This window comes from Penicillium chrysogenum, assembly GCF_028827035.1.
Source record: "Penicillium chrysogenum strain IBT 35668 chromosome Unknown utg000005l_segment0_segment0, whole genome shotgun sequence".
NCBI lineage: Eukaryota > Fungi > Ascomycota > Eurotiomycetes > Eurotiales > Aspergillaceae > Penicillium > Penicillium chrysogenum.
Window position 1 is genome coordinate 3023843 of NW_026622753.1, and position 20604 is coordinate 3044446.

Here is a 20604-nt window from a genome sequence, read left to right on the forward strand (position 1 = left end):
TCCTGGGGCAGCCAGAAATAGTAGACGAGTAGCGTGGGTGGAAAAAAACAAAGTTGACGAAAGGCAAAGTTGTTGATGCGGAGTGGAATTCTTGGGTGCCAAGATCTTTCGAAGAGCTCCAAGCTGCTCTGCTTTCTCCAACTACCTTCCGTCAACTACGCACTCCAGTTCGCCCTTCGTCCCAATTCACTATGAGTTTACTGGCTAGAAATACAGTCGACCGACTGGATCGGCCGAGTGCCTACTATGTCAGCAAGGTGAGTACTCACCCTGGACTGGACTGCCCTTTACCAAGCTGTGTCGAAACCAGTCCGGATGGGCTATAGAGGCTGAACAACTGTACACAGAACAAGCGACGCAGATTCAACGATCGCGACGAAGACGAACCGCAGCAAGAGGAGAAACCTGATGAAAAATTGAAGAACGCGACAACCCTCTACGTGGGAAATCTGTATGCAAGCATGCAATAAACTAGACAAGCGCAATTGCCTTTACTGACCAATCCAAGTTCCTTTTATACCACCGAGGAACAAATCCATGAACTCTTCGCCAAGTGAGAATGCGTCTTCGGTTCCCTTTGAATTATGATTAACCTGGAATTTCAGGTGCGGCGAGATCAAGCGACTTGTAATGGGCCTCGACCGATTCAACAAAACACCCTGCGGCTTTTGCTTCGTCGAGTATTATACCCACCAGGATGCGCTGGATTGCTTGAAATATATCGGAGGAACCAAGTTGGACGAGCGGATCATTCGGACAGACCTTGACCCTGGATTTGAGGAAGGACGGCAGTTCGGGTATGTGGTCTTCACCAATGGCGGCTACGGGCTAGCAATGACTGACTTTCTCTGCAGACGAGGCAAATCGGGTGGTCAAGTGCGTGATGAATACCGTGAAGAATATGATCCGGGCCGTGGTGGATATGGCCGCGCCTATGATGAGCAGCGCCAGCGCGAGGAGGATGAATACGGCGCCGGAAGGTAGGTCAGGACGTAACGGAAAAGTACTGGCTTGGCAAAGCAATGGCGTTACTTCATGGGAGGGTGAATCCAATTAGCAGAAACAGGAAATGTCTATTCACCAAATACCCTATTTACAACTTTCTTTTCCCCCATCACCTTCTAATGCTAGTTAATTATTGCTTTAACTTCTCTCGTCTCAGCACTGCTGCTTGAACTTCGCGCAACCACCAAGTGTGGATTCTTGCGTCACCTGTCAGCTCCGGGTGGAAGCTGGTGCCGAATACATTTCCCTGTCGCACTGCAACAATGTCGCCAACTTCCTGGTCTGGATTGACGTCTCGACCCTCCGTCGCGTGTTGAGCTGCCGGTCCCACTAATGTTGCTAGTACCTCAACATGCTCTGCTGTGGCTGCCTGCGCCACTGAGTCTCGTGCTTCCCTGGACGGTGCCACGACAACATCTTCCTGTTGAATCTCTTCTGCTTGAATGCCCTCATGGTGGGGAAGAATCTTTTCCACAATAGGGGCGCGAATGAATACTGCCGGGAAGGGAGGCGCGTCCTGACCCAAGAAAGGCAGATCCAACGGGCCTTGGAAGCTTTCGGTCTGTCGACCGAAGTGGTTTCGGTTCACTCGCACATCAAGACCACCGATCAGCTCTTGCCCGCCCTTCTTTGTCTTGTTGGCAGACTCGGCAAGCAAAATGAGCCCGGCGCATGTACCCCACGTCGGTTTGCGATCCACTCTGCATAACCCAAGTATTAGATCGAATTGATATGGACTAACCAGATTCACTCACTTTACGAATTCTCGCAGTGGCTCGAGAAGATTTGACCTTGCTGCGACTAAAGACATAGTGGTACTCTCGCCTCCGGGCAAGACCAGGCCGTCGCATGTTGCCAGTTCTTGTGGCGTCCGTACTTCAATGAAGTGCCATTCCGACGGCTGCGCTTGCTCAGCGGCCTTTTTCAAAAGCTGCACATGCTCAAAGAATGCGCCCTGTAGGGCCAGGACTCCAACAGTGATAGCCATTTCCTCTAAATATCGGAATTGCGGACCCTCCGAGCTCGGGTTCTTCTTGATATTGATGACTCTTTTTTAAAGCACGTGACTTTGACTTTCCGGCGGGGAACGTATCAGCACGTGATGGCGGCTTATCTCCATCTTTAATTCCACGCAACATCAGGATATCGTGAGAGCTCTCGGACGATTCCTGCGCACTTTGAAAACAAACTGCATAACCGAGGCATTATAGTATAAAACAAATAGACTCACCTACAGAAAGAGTGATAAGTTAGGTCCTATACCTGTTTCCAATGTTTCTCTCTCTTGCTGGATCAGCTTTAACATATCTATGGATGGTATCTTGGATAGTCATAGTCATATTGCGCTTGCTATTGCATGTCTCTTTGCTACATCCTATTTATGGTATTATGTACACGGCCTGTTTCTCGTTTGCCGGCCTATTGATGTATACATGTATTGATGTAGGTTATGTAGTTATTGCCTCGCCTTATCGACACGTGCTGATAGATAAGGACCCCGATAAGACGCCAATATGGCTTCTATCCAGGTGTGGATGCTCCGCATCCAAGGTGCGAATATACGAGATCACAATGCAATGGTAGACCCCAGTGTGTCTGGAATTGTGAGTAGCCACATAGCCTCCATGAGTGCACCCACTGACCAATTTCAGACCAAAATGGATACCAATGATATCAAACAGAATGACATCCCCAAGGACCAGCCCACGTTGGTCCGATGGTACATGGATGTCAGACGTTGGGATGAAAAATACTTTGATCTCCCTTTGCTTGAAACCTTAACGCAGTCTGATCAGGCAGCTGTCAAGAAGTACTATCAAACATCGGACAAGCGCCTGTCCTTGGCCTCCCAGCTGCTGAAATATTACTACATTCACCAAGCCACTGGCACTCCCTGGAGCAAGATTGAGATCCAGCGTACTCCGATGCCCGAAAATCGACCATTCTACGATTCAAGCCTGGATTTCAACGTCAGCCATCAGGCTGGTCTCACTCTGTTCGCAGGCACGCGTGCCGCAACAGCCCACTCCTTATCCGGTGGACCTCAAACATTGCCTCGCGTGGGAATTGACGTTGCGTGTGTTGATGAACCCTCTCGTCGTCGTGCTAATCGTCCCCCGAAGACACTTGCCGACCTTGCAACCTTCGTGGATGTCTTCAGTGACGTTCTCTCACTCCGTGAGCTTGCGACCATCAAGAACCCGTACGCGACTCTTAAATTGGCTCGTGAGCTTGGTCTGAATAAAAGTGACCCGAGCAAAGACGACCAGGAAGTCCTTGCTGCCTACGGCATTCGGCTGTTCTACTCGATTTGGGCTCTCAAGGAGGCTTACTTGAAAATGACCGGAGATGGCCTTCTCGCCTCTTGGATAAAGGATCTGGAATTCACAAACGTTGTTCCCCCGAACCAGTTCAAACAGTCGGATTTGCTGGTGATCCTTCTGCCACTCACGTGCCCTCGGTACAAAATTGGGGCCGGCCTTACTCCGATGTCAAAATCTCCTTGCGTGGCATTCTCGACCATTCTGTGCGCGTTCAGCTCGTCGGCTTCGAGTCCGACTACATAGTTGCCACGGCCGCGTCGGGCCCCAATATTGGATCCGTTTCGCGGCAGGTAGTCGTGAATGACAGCGATCACCATCTGCCAGGGCGTATCACAGCCCTCGACTCTGAGAATGGACTCCAGAACGTCCGCATTCCCCCAATCGCGCTTCGATCAATTGGCGATGGGGACCCCTGGCGTGTGGACTCGAAAATCAGCGACCCCTGGCTCCCCATGCAGGAGGTCGATATTGAAATCGATATCCGGCCCTGTGCCGATGGTCGTTGCGAGCACCTACGGGATTTACCAAGCTTTTAAATTCCTTCTTGCTGGGATATGACCAGGCGACCATGCACCCGAGTTATTTGCATATTGCATCTCCTCATCTCATATTCCTTTCTGAGCGTGTTTTTCGGAGCGATAATTACCCTTGAACATATTTCTGCATTGCTTTATTGCCATTAGCGAAAATTCCCGAGCTAGTTGTAGTTGACTTCCTGGAACGCTGGGGGAGTGCCGCTCAGATGTTCATCTCCAATAAGCCCCTCAATGAATCTTCACTTCATCGGATCCAAGGTCAATCTTCGAGATCAAGTGCAAGTTGCCCAGAAAGCACGGGTAAAGAAACCAAGCCTATTTCTATTCTATGGTCTAATGTAAACTAAAAATGTAGAAGGAAGAAAAGCAAGTATCCAACAGTAGGCGGGTCATGACATGCGTGTGCGCTAAGGATATATACATTTCGAATTGCAAAGAGGGAAGAGGTGAATCAGGAGTGAAATGTGTGTCAAGAGGCATTGTCAATGTCAAGATCATTGTTGCTCTCATGAGCAGTCACGGATTGTGTCGGATTGTTCGGCGTCTGGGGCCCTCAGATTCTATTTCTGGGTCATGAGCTTGAGAGTAGGTACCGAAGAAGTGAGCAGTATTATACTGCAGTGAGTGTTTAGGGGGAATTCCTTCTGGTGAATTGTGGCGTTCGGGGTTGCTCTCCGGTCTTATGGGTCTTAATCTGGATGCCCGATAGTGCACCCAAGTTAGGAGAAAAACATATGGTAAGTGTTAATCGTGGAGCAGTGTGGCGAATCGCGAATTGGGTTTGGCACTTAGATTTCGATGGCGCTAGAGACGCCGTTGGCGCGAGCACCATCGACCTCATTTTTATGCGCGTGGGACATTGCTGCAAGAGTTTTGAGCATCGAATCCCGCGTCGACTGGGTCAAGCTATCCACATCGCCCGATGTCAAATCCTTAGTCGGGATGGGAGGCAAAACTGTTTCAGAATGGTTAGCCATGTTCTACAGAAATCCTGGCAACTTCTGGTATGACCCACCTCTGATTTTGATAGTCCCAGCGTTGAATCGCCAGGCACGAGGCGACAGAACGTGCGAATAGTTCTCTGTCACAATCGGCACGATCGGCACACCCGCCTTGACAGCGAGATGGAAAGCACCCTTCTTGAAGGGCAGTAAGGTAGGCTCATCGGAGTAACTCCGGGTGCCCTCAGCGAAAATAAACACGCTCTGGCGGTGATCGCGCATCTCGGCGGCGGCGCCATCGAAAGCCTTGAGGGCTGTCTCCCGGTTGGCACGGTCAATGAACACAGTCCGGGACAGAGACATGAACCAGCCCAGGAAAGGCACATTCCGCAGTGACTTCTTAGCAGTCACACTGCAGTATGGCGGGAAGACGCAGCCAAGCATCAGCACGTCGAGCTCAGTCTGGTGGTTACCGATGAAGACGGCCGGACGTGTGGAGAGGTATTCTGCGCCTTCAACAACCTCGAACGTGACGCCAGTTGTTAATCGCATCATCCACTTAAAGCTGCGGCCTGCTGCCCACTGTGAAATACGGCCATATCCAACTAGCCGCAGGCAGACGGAGACGATCACACCGTACGCGGCACTAACTAAGAGACTGCCATATGAGGCGAGACATCGAGCGGCGAAAGCGGCGCGAGGCACTTTTTGGCCGATTGCGAAGAGGGAGACGGTCAGAACCACGAAAGAGCTGACGCCTGAAACAATGTAAGAGCCGAAAGACATGATGACGGTTGTTGGGCGAGTCAAGAGGAACTGGATACATGTGGTCAGTATACAGAAATTATACTCCCTCAGATTAAACGTACTTTGTTCACTGGTATGCGGGCAACATCCAGCCCACAATTGTAAGACGACGAAGGAATCAGAAAAGTAAAATGGAGTAGCAGATCAAATCCAAGGCTTAGCCATGCATGGCTTGTGGGGAAGGGCAAATCGGAGTAGAAACGTTGAATCGTTTTTCTGCCCCGAGGCTGACTTACCGCCTGGTAGATGCACATGACAATGTCACCAGGCATTTGCAGTGCGCAGGTGGATTGTAGAACCAAGTATGTTTTAAAAGAATTCAGCCAATAATGAGAAGCACGTTCCTCAAAGAATAATGGAATTATGCATGCACTATCCTCATGATGCATGCCCAGGAAAAATCGTTCAACTAATGTACAGAACACCATCATATGCCAGATGTCTAAACCTGGAAAAGAAAACTCCACAGGGATGCTGTGCAAAGAGGCCCTCAAACGCCGAGTTCATAAGAGAAGGGCCCCGTGGAAACCCAAGAGAAAGACCTGGGACATCACAGGCCTACGCTATGTCCTCATCCTCCATATCGTCGTCGTCCAACGACTCCATTGCGTCCTTGATGTATTGTGCTGCCTGCGTGGGATCACGGTCAGAGAGAACTTAAGAGAGGGATATTTGGAAGGGGAAAAAGAAAAAACTTCCAAGACGTACCTTTGGATCCAAGTTCAAGGCCGCCGTGAAATGCTTGATAGCATTGGCCTTGTCGTGGAGCATTTTGTAAAGCTTCCCAAGAAGGTAATGCACATTTGCTTCATCTGGCGCCATGTCCTTCAGGACCTTCAATTCCGCCAAAGCAAACTTGTATTCGCGCAGCTTCATGAGCACGCGCGCCTTGCGGAACTTGGCTAATACCGAGTGGGGGGGCTAGCGAGGAGGCTCGACCGTAGTGAACCAGCGCATCTTGGGGATTGTTCATTTTTTCCAAAACCAGACCAATGCAGCAAATGAGCACCGCATTCGTCGGGTTGATGCTGGCTGCATTGCGGAAATGCTGCTCAGCGAAGTCGAGCTTGCCCATCTTATCGTACACCGTCCCCAGCCCATACCAAGCATTGTAATGTCGATTATCAGCGTTGATTCCGTGGCGATAGGCCTCCAACGCCTTGTCATATTCTTCGTTAGCGACATATTCATGTCCCTGTAGCGTGAAAGCATATGCAAATCCAGGATCGAGCATGGTCGCACGCTTGAAGCACTTGAGTGCTTGATCGTGATCCCGTTGATGAGAGAAAGAGTTGCCAATAGCACACCACGCCTGAGGGGGACAGGCGATCAGCTTCAAGTAGCTGATGGGCCAAGTAAGCCAGTTCTACATCACTTTTCAGATGCCATAAAACAGTCGAATAGATTTCCATATCCTCAATGCGGGAGGGCGCTAATTTTTGGACCCTGGAAAAGTACTTGGCAGCTTCCGTGTAGCTTGCTTGTTCGAAATAGGTCCGTCCAAGTTGAGACAAAACCCAAGGGGTTTCACGCTGCCCTTGGGAGAGAGAATTGAAAGAGCTGATGGCGTCGGCACACTTGTAACGGCTCAATGCGAAATATCCAGATGCAAGTTTATTGAAAAGACCCAAAAGCCAATCCAAGGCTTCGAGCTCTTTGGTTTTTTCAGCATTTTTGGGTAATGGGGGAGCAGTAGAGTGGGATTGCGACAAGCCAGTCCGATTATCTTTACCGTCATTGTCGGGTGTCTCCACCGGTTTTCGATTGCCACTCACGACACGGCCGACAGTGGGCGCACTTCCTGCCCGTCCTTTCGTAGGCCCACCTCTTAACTTCTTCATCTCGCGGCCATCTCTGCCAGTAAGCGTGCCGTTGGAAAGCTTGCTGGTTGTAGGTTTGATCTGGTTGAAAAGTCGAACACTTCGGCGCTGTGGAGCACCTGGTTCCGTTGGTTGTGACGAAGGAAGGGGATGTGCGACTTGACCAGAGACTGTGCGTTTTCGGTCGCCAAATCTTGATACAAGAGAGGGATCCCTTTCTACGGGAGCAGTCGGCTGGGTCTCTGGTTCGGTTCGTGTTTTGTGTCGAGGTCTGATGCCTGTTGGACGCATTCGCGGAGGAGGTTGCCCGGTATGGTCAAGGCTCATAGTTTGGATTGTCCGCGTCTTTCGGGCTGGGGCCAAGGGTGCTTCCCATCCAGCTTCTGGGTCAGTGACGCCATTCGCAATGCGGAAGTCATCAGAGCCACTGCTCTGTGCACCTGGAGTTTCCATTCCGTCGTGGAACACCGGCTGTGCGATAGCAGCAAAATTGGCGGAGCTCCCATTTAGCTTCTCCCAGAGAGCAGAGCTCCCAAATGTGGCGTCAGACTCGCCACGCGAGGCAGAGACCATAAAAGGGTCAGATTCAGGGTTACCAGGAGGCTGCACAGGGAAGGTCCCTTCTTCATAAGCCACATTGTCTGGCGCAGTAGCTATTTCCTCCGGCGACGAAGATATTATTGCAAGAAGTTCTGGGCTGAGCTGGAAGATATTTGGGACTCGAATATTGACACCTGATACTGCATTAGAACAACCATACACCAAAGAAAAAAGCAGGACATACCTGTTTCGCAAAGCCCCAGGAATGCGTCCCACATGAAGGGGTTCAATTTGAGAGCCTCCACATAGCAGTCAACTGCTTTGGTCAAATCTTTGTGTGCGTGCCAAAGCTTCCCCTGCAGAGAGTAAACGGCAGCAGCATCAGGCAGGTGCTGTCGCTGAGTTTCACTATGCTTGTCTATATCATGGTTAGCGCTTGAACTCCAAGTTCAAGGAGAAGTTTGCCGGCGCTTACTCCAGTGGTTCTTGGAGGCCCAGAGAGATTTACTGCGCTCCAGAGCAGTAACACCATCCAAGTATTTTCCCAAGTCCAAGCAAGCCTGAGCAAAGACATAAGCACAGCCAGCATGCAGACCACGCGAGCCCGAAGCCTGGCTGCATTCAAATGCTGCCTTCACTTCTCCGTTGTGTAGATGGCAAAGGGCGAGCAGAAATTGGGCCTCAAAGGATCGTGGTTCATAGGCGTGGAGGCGCGAAGCGAGGAAAAGCGCATTGCGAATTAAGTTATTGTCGAGTTGGTAATAGATGAGGTGCCGTAGCTGGCTGGCAACATGCCCGGTGGACAAGGCCATGGTGAGGGGTTGGCAACGTGGTATGCGACAGCTCGAGGTAAGTCGGGGATTGTGTAGTGATTATTGAAAGTCGAGATAATAATGCGATTGTAGAGTCGGTTCCTCAGCGTGCTGTAACATCAATGTCCGGCGCCTTTGTGATGTCCTCCAAGACGCGGGGAGGAAACAACGACGCGATCGAGTGGGTTGTTGCAGCGCGAGCGAATGGTCCCATCAACAGCCGCAAGACATGGACAGCAGCAAGTCCGATGCCTTGGTTGAATTTGTCTAGATGCAGGAGCTATCGACTGCTCTCGGTACGCAGGTGTGGGAACGAGGAATGTAAACCCAAGCCGGAAATAGTAAGCGGATGAAGGATAGAAAGAAGTGAAAAGGGAATCCTCCGGTTACGTCATCTGCGGACGCAGGATGAGTGTCTCAGAGTGCCAGGGACATTTCCAAAGAAGTCGGAGGACTGCAAGATGGGCTCAAGATGGGATGAACTTCGGTCGTTCTTTCTGTTATTTTGATCTGAAGCGGCCTTTGTCATTTCTGCCGTTTTTGTCGGGCGGTGAGGGTAGTGGAGGGCAACAATCACCGGATGTGCTATAGCTGTCATATGCAGGTCCCCTCTCTTCTTCTTCTTCTTTCTCCACTCAGCCTTGAATCCAGGTCATTTTTCTTGTCATTTGAAGCGGGAAAGGCTTGCTAAATTCATCTGGGTCTTGATTTTGGGAAGATCATCTTCGGCATCAGATTGCAGATCACTTGGTGATCGCATCCAATATGGCTCAGGTATGTACTGAGGGCGCTTTCTTGCTGTGACTAAACTTCAGATTAGCTTGGATGATTGTGAAGTGAAGGAAATGTCTAACTGTATTACAGAAAGCAGCCAAATCTCTAGCGACCCGCAATGGTGCCGTCCTCAGCCGTACTCACCTCATCTCTGCTGCATTGCATCTGCTCTTCCTTCTGCTGCACTTTGTCTTCCAGCGGCCACGTTCACTGAAGCCATACCTCTTTCTGGCAGTTCCAACGCTTGCCATTGAATACTATTTGGACCGCATGGGCCGGCCCCGCTACAACGAAGATGGTTCCCTTCGCTCCGCCGGCGAGGACCTTAACGCAACTGGCCTGACGGAGTATATGTGGGATGTGCTTTACTGGACCCAGGGATGCATCGTCGCTGTCTGCCTCTTCAATGACCGGGCCTGGTGGTTGTGGGTTGTGATCCCATTGTACTCTGTGTACGCTGCCTATACCACGATAATGGGTGTGAAGAAGGGATTTGCTGGCATGGGTGGTGGTGATGCCGGCCAAGAGGGTGATGTCCCAAAGAGCAAGACGCAGCTGAAGAAAGAAAAGAGAGGTCCCACTATGAAGTATAGGTGACCCTGTTGGAGTGTGAAGGATATGTACAAAGAATTGATGTAGAATCGGAGCTCCAAAAGCCATTGCCATTTCTACTAGTTGCCATCTACAGCACCTCTTTCATTCTATATCTTTATATAATGGAACAGGGAACTTTTATACTTCCCTCGACATCAGCTCAAGCTAAGTTTCAAAGTCTGCCTTCGTTTCTTGTAGATTGTCTAGGTGTCATTTTCTACAGGATCCATGATTTGACTTTCCTCTCGTAGAAAAAGACGGCATCCAGTAATTTCTGCTTAGGCGAAAGCAATTGCACCTATTCGTCTAGATTCTTGCTGTTAAGCGACCTACTTATTCCCAGCAGCCTCTTTGACATAATGCACACCGTGGGTGATAGCCACCTACCTAGGTACCTACATATACCAGCTCAAGTAAGCATTCCAACATTAACACAATATTCAAACATCCATTCATTATGTACTGAACATATATCACTTCAAAACAAGGCTGTTATTCCAACCGGGAAGTGATTAGAGCAAAAAGAGGAGATAGAAACCGAAAATAGAAAGCGAGACTGTGCATGTTGCAGATCATGGGCATATGGCCGTCGTGACAAACTATATGGGGAATAATGCGTTCTAAGCCGCGCGTGGCATTCCCAAGGCATGTTTTTCGTCCGGAACTGAATAATTGAGTCCGAATCAAAAGAGAAAAAAGAAAGAAATGAGTTGATACACGCTAGATTGATATCGATCAAAGTTCATCTTTGACTGAAGCTGCCACACTCTTAATGCTGCTTGTTGTATCTTTAACGTGGGATGCGGCGGTCTCGACTGCCTCAGACGCGGCGTTGCTACCTGGGAGGTGGGAGGCTAGATCAGCCAGCTGAGACATGGCGTTTTCTTTGGCTTCAGCGAGACGGACAGCTGCACTCTCCATTGCATTGGGTTCCTCGCCGTAGATAGCCGCGCTGGCTGTGGATTGAATATTCTCAATAGCATCCTTCGCCACATCGATGTAACTGGATTCCTTGCCGTAAACGGCGTAACTGACCTGAGCGGAAGCCGTTGAGTAGGCATCGGCTGCGGCATCAGTGGCTTTTTGGTAGGAACCTTTGGGAGTTCCGTATATGCCAACGCTGGCAGTTTCAACAGCAGCATGGAGTTGGTCATTCGCGCCTTGTATGATGTCCTCCACGCTCGGGGCTTCTGAAACGACAGAAGCAGCGGCGGAGGACGCAGACCCATAGGCTTCATTGATGTAGCTAGAGGCAGAGGCGGCGGCGGCGGGGTACGGCGTCTCGTATGCGGCTCGCAGCTTGCTCAGCACACTCTCCGTATATGAAGGCTGCTTGCCCACAATCAATTCAGAGACAATCTCTTGGACTGCCTCATACTGCGCACGCCCGTTGTTCACAACTTGTTGCAGATACGGCGTTGGCGCACCGTAGATCTGCTCGCTGGCTTTAGAAATGAGACTTTCCCAGTTTTCAGATGCTTGACTAGAAATGGACTCTACAGGGCCCGTGGAAGTCCCATAGATGGCCGAGCTCGCCGAAATGGAAGCTGTGGAGAGAGACGAGGAAGCCGCGGAGAGGGCAGCGTTGTATCGGGATGAAGCATCTTCAATAATACTTTGTGATTTACCGCCATCCGCGGAAGACATGGCCGAGCTCGCCGAAGCGACGACAGCAGCAAGACTGGCAGAAGCTAACGATGAAGCTTGTTCGTATTGAGACCGAGCTTCCTCAATGATTCCCTTGGAGCCTCCGGTTGGCGTGGGAATTGGAGAACCATAGACCACCCCAGATGCCGTAGAGACAAAAGCAGAATAGTGGTCGTGGGCCAACCCGACTGCCTCGTAGTAGCGACGCTGCGCATCAAGGACGAACGGATCGAGATGTCCATGGGGAAGACTGCCTGTTGTTGCCGGTGGCTGTACTTGAGATAATTGTTCGGATGCTAAGCTGAGCCCCTGGTTTAGCCGGGAAGACGCGATGGACGAAATCTGGGCCAGAGGTCCGGCGTTGGATGGCGTCGGGGTGGCACGAACAGCGCGGAGCTTTGATTCCAGCTCATCTGTGGCATATTTTACAGACCCAGAATAGGCCGACTCTATGGAAGATAGGAGCTGGGAATGGGCAGGAGCACTAGATTCAGCCATTTGGCCAAGAACTTGAGACTTTGCGATCTCGTATAGTACCCTAGCCTGCTCTGTGGAATCGGCAAATGCTGAGCTGGCTCCACCCACCAAAGATTCGACAACCGGTGTTGGAGTGCCGTAGATGACGGACGACGCACTGTGGCAGAAATTCGCATTAGCGAGGATTCGATTTATGCAATTTTAAGACAAGCTGAATATGCTATACTACTTACGCGGCTACGGCGTCGCTATATTTCTCAGAGGCATCACTGTAAGCCTTCTCTCCGGAACTCAGAGGAGTGCCATGGATAACGGTAGAGGCGGCGGACCAGGCAAGAGAGTACTGGTCACTGGCCAATGATGCTGCCCTCTCACCGACTCCGGGCGTGCTCGATGCACCATAGATAGCTTCGCTAACAGCATTGCTCGCCGCGGCGTAAGTATCGCCCGACTTGCTCGCCGGACTGTCCATGACATCCTGGCCCTCACCATCTAGGATAGGCGCTTGATGCGAATTTGCATCGGCAGCTGAAACCCCAAAGGCGGGCCTTGCGGGGGGGCTGCTCTTCCTCCACAATATCATCGTCCATAACAGACTCGTTAGCGCCATCGAAATCTGCTTCAGCATCGGCAGCTGCGGAAGGCTCATTGGTGGAAAGGGTTTCCTCATAAGCGTCGTCCGACATGGACGCAGCCACCTCTTCGGACGATTCGTCGTCATCAGAATCCACCTTAGCCTCTTCTTCGTCAGATTCTTCGGTCTGCTCCTGGGGCTTGGGCCTCGCCGGCGGGGCTTCAGTGCGAGTTTCGAAATCATCGCTTACTTCGCGAGCAGCGATCTTCCAGATCCCAACATCCTTCAACCGGACAAGTTCCCTGGCAGCTTGCTCAGCTTCATGCATGCCCTGGTCCAAGATTTCACTCGCCACGGCTCTGGCATCGGATACGGATTTGTGGTTCATGCCGACATTTCTGATATCGTTGCGCCATTCTTCGAGTTGGGCTTTGAGGGCATGGTACTTTGCCCAGTCCTTGTATGTGACGCCATCCATCCACGCCCAGCGCATGCCAATTTCTTGTAAGCCTAGATCGCGAATGCTGTCGAGAACATCCAGTGTCGAATTGACAGCAGCAGTGACTCGGCGAACAAGTTCATCCTCGAACGAGATAGACCACTCTCGGAGTGCATGGGCGCGATCTCTCACAGAAATAGCAGAAGTTCGGATTTCCCCAATCAGCAAGTCGCTAGTAGCCTCCTCAATCTCCGGGGCGTCCTCCTCTGGCATTGAAGCCGCGAGTTCATTGATACGTTGCTTGATCGAGGAAAGCTGCTCGGCTGAAACTGATTGAAGTGCGGTATGAAGGCTCCGGCCGTGACTGTTCGCGCTGCTTGCAACTAGGGCGGACACGATCTCCTCAATACGGTCCTCAAGGTCTTCAATACCTTTATCAGCTGCGAGAGCAAACTTTTCCTGCCACCGCTCAAGGTCCGAATCTATCTTCTCGCGAGCTTGCTGGGCTTGCTCGGTAGGAGTTAGAGTGGGTTGTGGAGAAGCCTGGGGCGTAGAGGTTGAAGTCACAGTGGTTGTGGTGTGAATTTGTTCCTGTGACTTGGTGGCCGAGGAGGTAACGGGCTGGACTGTAGAGCTACTAAATATATGGTTAGCAAGATATTGACTGGAGAAATCAAAAGGGTATAAGTACCTATCCACATCCTCTACGACAGCGCGAAGTCGCTTGCCCTCCCTGTAACTTGCCAACCGCTGGCCAATCTTGACCAGCTGGGGCTCCACTTGCTCAGAATAAAGACCAGTGATGTGAGGCCATAGTGAGCTGTTAGCAAAGTAGACCGCGGACGACCAGCTATACTGCGCCCAGGGCAAGACATGGGTTGTCAAAACATCCTGGCCCGTGGAGTAGGCTATCCCGATGAAAGGTTTGGAACGCGCGTACAAAGGTACCAGATGGCCCTGATAGACATTGAGCACAGCGGTGTTGACCAATTGATAGTATGGAGAAACAACAGCAACGCTTTGCTGGACGTATGGGTCAATCTCGGTCAAGTAAAGCTTGTGCGCCTTATCTTGAGCGGTTTGTAGCCTTGGTGCGACTTGACGTTGCCATTGCTCAATCCCATAAACCTGAGCTTGCTTCAACGCTGGCGCTCCATACTTTTCATATCCTGATTTGGCAACTTTTGATGCCGGGGTATAGACTTGCTGATTAAACACTTCCACGTATGGCCGGGCTTGATCAACATAAGGTCGGGCTTGATCAACATAAGGGGCTGCATAAATATCATAATATGGCGTCACATAAGGCTCCACGTGTGAACGAGCAATCAGGTAAGGCTTGCACACTCGAGGCGATGTCTCTGTGAGGTCCGTGAGGCGGGATGGGCATCTGAGGAACGTTGTCACGAGTGTGTACCAGATACATAGCCTGAGAAGTAAGGAAGTTAGAGGATTTGGATTATGTACAAGCATGGCATTGCTATCACTCACCTCACGACAAGTCCGACTGTCCATCGCACAAAGCCCTTCTTCCGTGGCTTTTCAAGACGCGTTTGACCATTTGGTTTGGGCGTGGCATCTGCCACTTGACCATTCTCTTTCACTACCATCGCAACTGAGGCTGGACCCTGTCGAGGCCACGCGACTTGTGAGATTCGAGGTCGGCCGCCGTAATTTGCGAAGGGCTTCCCTTCCACGCACGCTTAGATCGAGTAAACGCAGTAGAAGATTATCGCTGCATTGGAAAGAAGCTCACAGCCCAGTTGGATATATGGCTTTTCGATATCGGAGCTCGAGACTGAACGAATCAAAGCAAATTAGCTGCTGTAGGCGGAATGCTCGCGTCGGTCTTGGCGCTAGCAACTTTCACGGGCCGCAGTCAGATACCTACAACCTAGGCTGGGTCAATTTCAAAAAATTGTTGGTTTTGAGGAAGAAAAGGTCGAACGCGTTAGTCTTCTTAGGTCTAATGAGAAAGGAACCAAGGTGCAATTTTATTACATTAATGACACAAGGCGATTGCATACGACACAATAATCAAGGATGTGATCTTAAGAGCTCAGTGAGGTCATCGGTGGCTACCCGTACTGCAGATACAACAGTACCCCACTATCACCGCCTCCACAAGCAGTGTAATGCTGTATTTTAATGTATTGCCAGCGCACACCGCTGAGTCAGCGAATTGGATGGCCCCGGGCAGCTACTTGGGCCACCTGGGCAGGCTGAATTGCTTTGTTACAATCAAGCATCAATGATCTACAGGTTGCGTCTGTGAGGTAGATACTCCTATAAAAAGCGTTTGGATTTTATCCTCACTAATCATTCTATTCAGCTCAACTCGGATTGCCCACCAACACAAGCCTTCCGCATGTTTACAACTTTTCCCATTCCCGCTTGACTAGGAACATGGTGAACATCTGATCAACCACCACCGTCAACTTGGCGCGATTCACGAATCATGGAACCCATGGACTACCAATTCCGCAGCAACGCGGACAACACCGCGTTTCCCGATCTAATGAACGATCCGGCTTATGACGAAAGGGAAAAGGGATTTGACGACCTGGATACCTGTCGGATATGTCATGGCGAGGCAACGGAAGACGAACCGCTGTTTTACCCGTGCAAGTGCAGCGGTAGTATCAAATTTGTCCACCAAGTATGCCTTGTTGAATGGTTGTCACACTCACAGAAGAAACACTGTGAGCTCTGCAAAACGCCGTTCCGATTCACGAAACTATACGACCCAAACATGCCCCAGAGCCTTCCCGCACCTCTGTTTGCGAAGCAAGCCCTGATTCAATGCTTCCGGACTTTGGTGACATGGTTGAGATTTGTTCTCGTTGCATTCGTCTGGCTAGGATGGCTACCGTGGTCGATGCGCGCCATCTGGAGAGCACTGTTTTGGCTTGCTGATGGCCGGTGGTCTGCCAATGATAACGTTCGGAACCAAGCCGCACAAACCGCCCAATATGGTCTTGGGCAACTGTCCTCAAATGGCAGTGCTGCGGTAACTGACTCGATTACTTCGACAATTTCTAATGCTGCCACCTCATCTACTACTGCTGTACCATCTGCACGATCGTCAATTCTCAATTTCGCAGCTGGCGAGCCGCTCATGCTCACGCTAATTAAAAAGGTGATACCCACTCTGTTCATGCCTGCATTTACTTCGACCGTTGGGCAAGGCAACGGACAAAACAACGTCACGACCAGCTCAACCAAACCTCGGTATCCCTCATGGCTTTCGGATGTGAAGTTCCTGAACTCGTTGACACCGTATCCAACAATAAACAACATGATAATGGACACATTAGAAGGACAGCTTATCACACTCCTTGTGGTCGTTGCGTTCATTCTTCTCTTCCTCATTCGTGAGTGGGTTGTTCAGCAGCAACCTATGGTCAATATCGCGGAAGGAGAACGCGAGGCTGCTCTTCGGTTAATCGCAAATGACAATGATCGGATAAATGATCGATTCAATCAAGGCGGTCCTAGACAACCAGAACCCATTCCCGCTCACCCGGAAAATGAGGTCAACGATGAACCCGCTGAAGCCCATGGGTTGAACAATGACGTCCTTCCTCATTTTGCTCCTCACTCTCCAGCTCTGTCCTCGAATGATTCTGAGTACGGCCCCCCTGGGTCCGAAGCGGAACTACGAGACTTCAGTGGGAACGACCCGGAAGGCCCTCCTACGGCTCGTGCTCTGGCTTTCCGAGACCTAGTGGCCCGGACTCATGGAAACCATGAAGAAATGCTGCGCATTCTCCGTGAAGAGGCTCACGGGGATGATCTGGACTGGATTGTGAATGCCATCACTGGAGCGACCATAAACCGGGATTCATCAGCAGGGCCTTCTACACGTCCCCACGACCTCGACAATCCAGAAGACTTAGATGGCGCTGATGCTAGTAATCTTGGAAATGGGAATGTCGAGGATCACCCGCCTAATGCAGACGCCGGACCTTCTGCCCAGAACGTGGATCACGGGCCACCGACTAGAGAGAATGCCATTCCTGTCCCCAACGTACAAATGGATGATCGGCCTCCACCGGGCATCACTGAACGACTGTTCGAATGGTTTTGGGGAGACATCACACCCGTGGAGCGTGATGCGGAAGAGCCAGTTCCCGAAGATGAAGAACATATTGTTCAGAATCCGGCCTTGGAAGACCCATTCGTGCGCTTGCCGAATCGGATGGAAAACATCCAACCAGATGCTGCCGCTGATGCTGCCGCGGCCGCGGATGCTGGGCTGGACCCTAACGATATCGATGCAATCGAAGGGGACGACTTCGAAGGGATCATGGACCTTATTGGCATGCACGGTCCCATTTTCGGGCTTTTCCAGAACGGCGTCTTCTGTGCCCTTCTGATTGCGTTCACAGTAGCCATCGGGATCTGGCTCCCGTACCTATGGGGTAAAATTGCTCTAGTGTTGTTAGCCAACCCTCTCGAACTCATCATCGGTGTTCCTATCGCCGCGTTTGAAGTCGTCGCAGACATCGCTCTTGATACTCTTATTGGTGTCGTGGGATATCTCATGTACTGGTTCAGCCTCATTTTCAAGATTGTACTGAGCCCTTTCAGTGCTCTTTTGCCTATGGGAGAATGGATTCCCCGGGACAAGTCCGTCACTAGTGCATCCCTTTCCCTCATCGACGCAAGCAGTCACCGCTTGAATAAGGTGATCAAAGCATTCCTGGTCTTCCATGAGTCTGATATCCCCATGTTCTCAGTGCTCTCGCACCAGGCGCTTAAATTACACCAAGCTCGACTCGGTGCTGTGTTCCAATCCGTCTTTGCCACTCTCAAGTTTATCCTGCATGACTTCCCACTTCGACTTGTCACTCTCGGTGTTCCCGATGCCCTTTCCTTGGACCTTGATTTTTCCCATTTCAAGAATGCTATTGGTCAAGCCCAACAGCAACTCACCACCTTCGCTAAATCATCGATTTTCTCGATGCCTGGAACGAGGTTTCTGAACGCAAGTGCAGCAAAGGCAGCTTCTGCCACAGCGCCGGTCGATTATGATCTGGTGGTTTGGGATTCAAAGGATCGTGTTATCGCTATATTCATGGGCTATTTGCTTGCGTTCATGGTAGGGCTTCTCTATCTGCGAATCGCAGGGCTGCTGTCTGGTGCCAATCGGGGACAAAGGATGGAGGGTCTTCTTGCTGAGGTCCTGGTACAAGCCGGAGGAGTTATGAAGGTCATCCTCATCATCGGTATTGAGATGATTGTTTTCCCTTTGTATTGTGGCAGTCTTCTTGATCTTGCTTTACTCCCACTCTTCTCCGACGCTACAGTGGCCTCTCGTGTCGCTTTTACTGCTGCATCTCCGCTCACTTCGCTTTTCGTGCACTGGTTTGTTGGCACTTGCTACATGTTCCACTTTGCCCTATTTGTTTCCATGTGCAGAAAGATTTTGAGAAGCGGTGTGCTTTGTAAGTGCTGTTGTGGATTTGCCTGGCATTGATCGGTTTGCTAACTGCTTGACTCTAGACTTCATTCGTGACCCCGATGACCCAACTTTCCACCCAATACGTGATGTTCTCGAACGCAGCATCACTACCCAGCTCCGTAAGATCGGTTTCAGTGCCCTTGTATACGGTGCGCTAGTGATTGTCTGTCTAGGAGGTGTCGTCTGGGGCTTGCACTTTGCTCTCGATGGTGTCCTCCCGATTCACTGGTCGGCTAGTGCCCCGATGCTCGAGTTCCCAGTTGATCTCCTATTCTACAACTTTGTGTTGCCTGTAGTCATCCAATCATTCAAACCTTCAGATGGGTTGCATGATTTATATGACTGGTGGTTCCACAAGTGTGCTCATTTCCTGCGTCTCAGCAACTTTTTCTTCCCGGAAAGACACCTGGAGGAAGAAGGCTACCACGTCCGGAAGACCTGGTGGGCTATTCTCTCTAGAAGCGAGGGTGACTGGGAACACCCAGTAGTTGGAGATGATCAGCAGGCTGCAGCTGAGCGGGAAAACCGTGACGTCTACTTCATGCGCGATGGTCGATACGTGCGCGCCCCTGGCTCTGACCAGGTCCGCATTCCTAAAGGCAACAACGTTTTCCTCGAGGTCACCGAGAACAATGAACGTGTTGATGGGAAGGTCGATTTCGCTGATGGGTTACATGGCCGATCCAGCAACATGTTCACCAAAGTCTACATCCCTCCTTCCTTCCGCACTCGCATTGCTGCCTTTATTCTTCTAATCTGGCTTTTTGCCGCTACCACCGGGGTAGGCATCACTATTATTCCCTTGGTAATTGGTCGGAAGATCATCGGGTCCTACTCCTCTACTCCGGCTCCGGTGAACGACGTCTACGCATTTTCAAGTGGTCTCTGTGTGGTCGGTGCGCTTGCCTACCTGGCATACTACTCCAGCACCGCACTCAACTTCGTGCGGGAGAATTCAGGCGCATACCTTCGTTCCCCCCGTCAAGCAGCCCAGACTGGTCTAGACCTCGTGCTACATGCTGCTCGACTTTTGTACATGGCTCAAGTTGCCATTATCCTTCTACCGTCACTCTTCGCGCTGCTTACTGAACTATACATTCTCATCCCAGCGCACACCCTCTTTGGCGATGGAGAGTCGCATGTTGTTCATGTCGTTCAGGACTGGGCGCTCGGAGTGTTGTATGTTCAGATGGCCATCAAGTTGACTTTCTGGCAGCCCCATTCCTGGGTGGCAGCTGCGGTCAACAGTGTCTTCCAAGATGGTTGGCTGAAGCCGAATGCGAGCCTTGCCACACGTGCCCTTGTTCTTCCGATTGTTCTCTTCACTGCAGCTGCTGTCACTTTGCCTTTGTCATTTGGGTTTATTGCGCGCTGGACAATTTTCTACTCCCACATCGGAGTGCAGCCTAATATTTATCGCTATGCTTATCCCACTACACTCTTGGTCGTGCTGTCTGTATGGATGGTACATCTACTGTTGAGACGAGTGGCGGTCTGGCGCACCAATATCCGTGACGAAGTCTATCTCATTGGAGAGAGACTGCACAATTTCAGTGAGAAACGAGCACGGGATGTCGGTGTGTCGCGGGTGATGACAGGGTGACGAAATGGATGAATGTGTGATAACTTTGGCCTCAATGGCACTCTCTTACTTTTCTTACTCTATTGTACATTTAACTCAAAATGGATCATTAGAATCCAACCTTGGAAGTATTATTTACTATCTCTCATCCTGCCCCTCGTTAAGGATCATGCCTGAGGCATGAATTTTATATGTACGTAAGTGGTACTGGTAATACCGTAATATAAACATTCATTGCCTGCTGCCTGCCCCGTGGCCCCACTAT

At 50.8% G+C, this 20604-nt stretch overlaps 8 protein-coding genes across 8 annotated transcripts; 4 read left to right on the forward strand and 4 right to left on the reverse strand.

Moving 5' to 3' along the window:
- Positions 1 to 191: 191 nt before the first annotated feature.
- Positions 192 to 984, forward strand: N7489_009538 (nuclear cap-binding protein subunit CBC2; the record flags this gene model as incomplete). Its single annotated transcript, XM_056715288.1, has 5 exons — positions 192 to 257; positions 348 to 451; positions 509 to 553; positions 606 to 797; positions 855 to 984. The coding sequence occupies 5 exons, from the start codon at positions 192 to 194 to the stop codon at positions 982 to 984; spliced, it is 537 nt and encodes a 178-aa protein (XP_056562910.1).
- A 151-nt stretch (positions 985 to 1135) lies between these two features.
- N7489_009539 (pyridoxal 5'-phosphate synthase glutaminase subunit PdxT) lies at positions 1136 to 1993 on the reverse strand (the record flags this gene model as incomplete). The annotated part of the gene is made up of 2 exons (XM_056715289.1): positions 1136 to 1706; positions 1761 to 1993. The coding sequence occupies 2 exons, from the start codon at positions 1991 to 1993 to the stop codon at positions 1136 to 1138; spliced, it is 804 nt and encodes a 267-aa protein (XP_056562911.1).
- A 526-nt stretch (positions 1994 to 2519) lies between these two features.
- N7489_009540 (4'-phosphopantetheinyl transferase family protein) lies at positions 2520 to 3865 on the forward strand (the record flags this gene model as incomplete). The annotated part of the gene is made up of 2 exons (XM_056715290.1): positions 2520 to 3437; positions 3545 to 3865. 2 exons carry the CDS (start codon positions 2520 to 2522, stop codon positions 3863 to 3865), a joined length of 1239 nt encoding a protein of 412 aa, XP_056562912.1.
- Positions 3866 to 4653: 788 nt separating this feature from the next.
- N7489_009541 (1-acylglycerol-3-phosphate O-acyltransferase SLC1) lies at positions 4654 to 5885 on the reverse strand (the record flags this gene model as incomplete). The annotated part of the gene is made up of 3 exons (XM_056715291.1): positions 4654 to 4820; positions 4881 to 5622; positions 5850 to 5885. 3 exons carry the CDS (start codon positions 5883 to 5885, stop codon positions 4654 to 4656), a joined length of 945 nt encoding a protein of 314 aa, XP_056562913.1.
- A 286-nt stretch (positions 5886 to 6171) lies between these two features.
- N7489_009542 (anaphase promoting complex subunit bimA) lies at positions 6172 to 8785 on the reverse strand (the record flags this gene model as incomplete). Its single annotated transcript, XM_056715292.1, has 6 exons — positions 6172 to 6243; positions 6322 to 6515; positions 6553 to 6808; positions 6921 to 8167; positions 8218 to 8391; positions 8449 to 8785. 6 exons carry the CDS (start codon positions 8783 to 8785, stop codon positions 6172 to 6174), a joined length of 2280 nt encoding a protein of 759 aa, XP_056562914.1.
- A 765-nt stretch (positions 8786 to 9550) lies between these two features.
- Positions 9551 to 10156, forward strand: N7489_009543 (SND2/TMEM208 family protein; the record flags this gene model as incomplete). Its single annotated transcript, XM_056715293.1, has 2 exons — positions 9551 to 9559; positions 9650 to 10156. 2 exons carry the CDS (start codon positions 9551 to 9553, stop codon positions 10154 to 10156), a joined length of 516 nt encoding a protein of 171 aa, XP_056562915.1.
- A 732-nt stretch (positions 10157 to 10888) lies between these two features.
- On the reverse strand, positions 10889 to 14900 carry N7489_009544 (uncharacterized protein; the record flags this gene model as incomplete). Its single annotated transcript, XM_056715294.1, has 5 exons — positions 10889 to 12434; positions 12511 to 12769; positions 12813 to 13927; positions 13982 to 14719; positions 14782 to 14900. The coding sequence occupies 5 exons, from the start codon at positions 14898 to 14900 to the stop codon at positions 10889 to 10891; spliced, it is 3777 nt and encodes a 1258-aa protein (XP_056562916.1).
- Positions 14901 to 15748: 848 nt separating this feature from the next.
- N7489_009545 (E3 ubiquitin-protein ligase SSM4) lies at positions 15749 to 20360 on the forward strand (the record flags this gene model as incomplete). The annotated part of the gene is made up of 2 exons (XM_056715295.1): positions 15749 to 18740; positions 18799 to 20360. The coding sequence occupies 2 exons, from the start codon at positions 15749 to 15751 to the stop codon at positions 20358 to 20360; spliced, it is 4554 nt and encodes a 1517-aa protein (XP_056562917.1).
- Between the last annotated feature and the right edge of the window lie 244 nt (positions 20361 to 20604).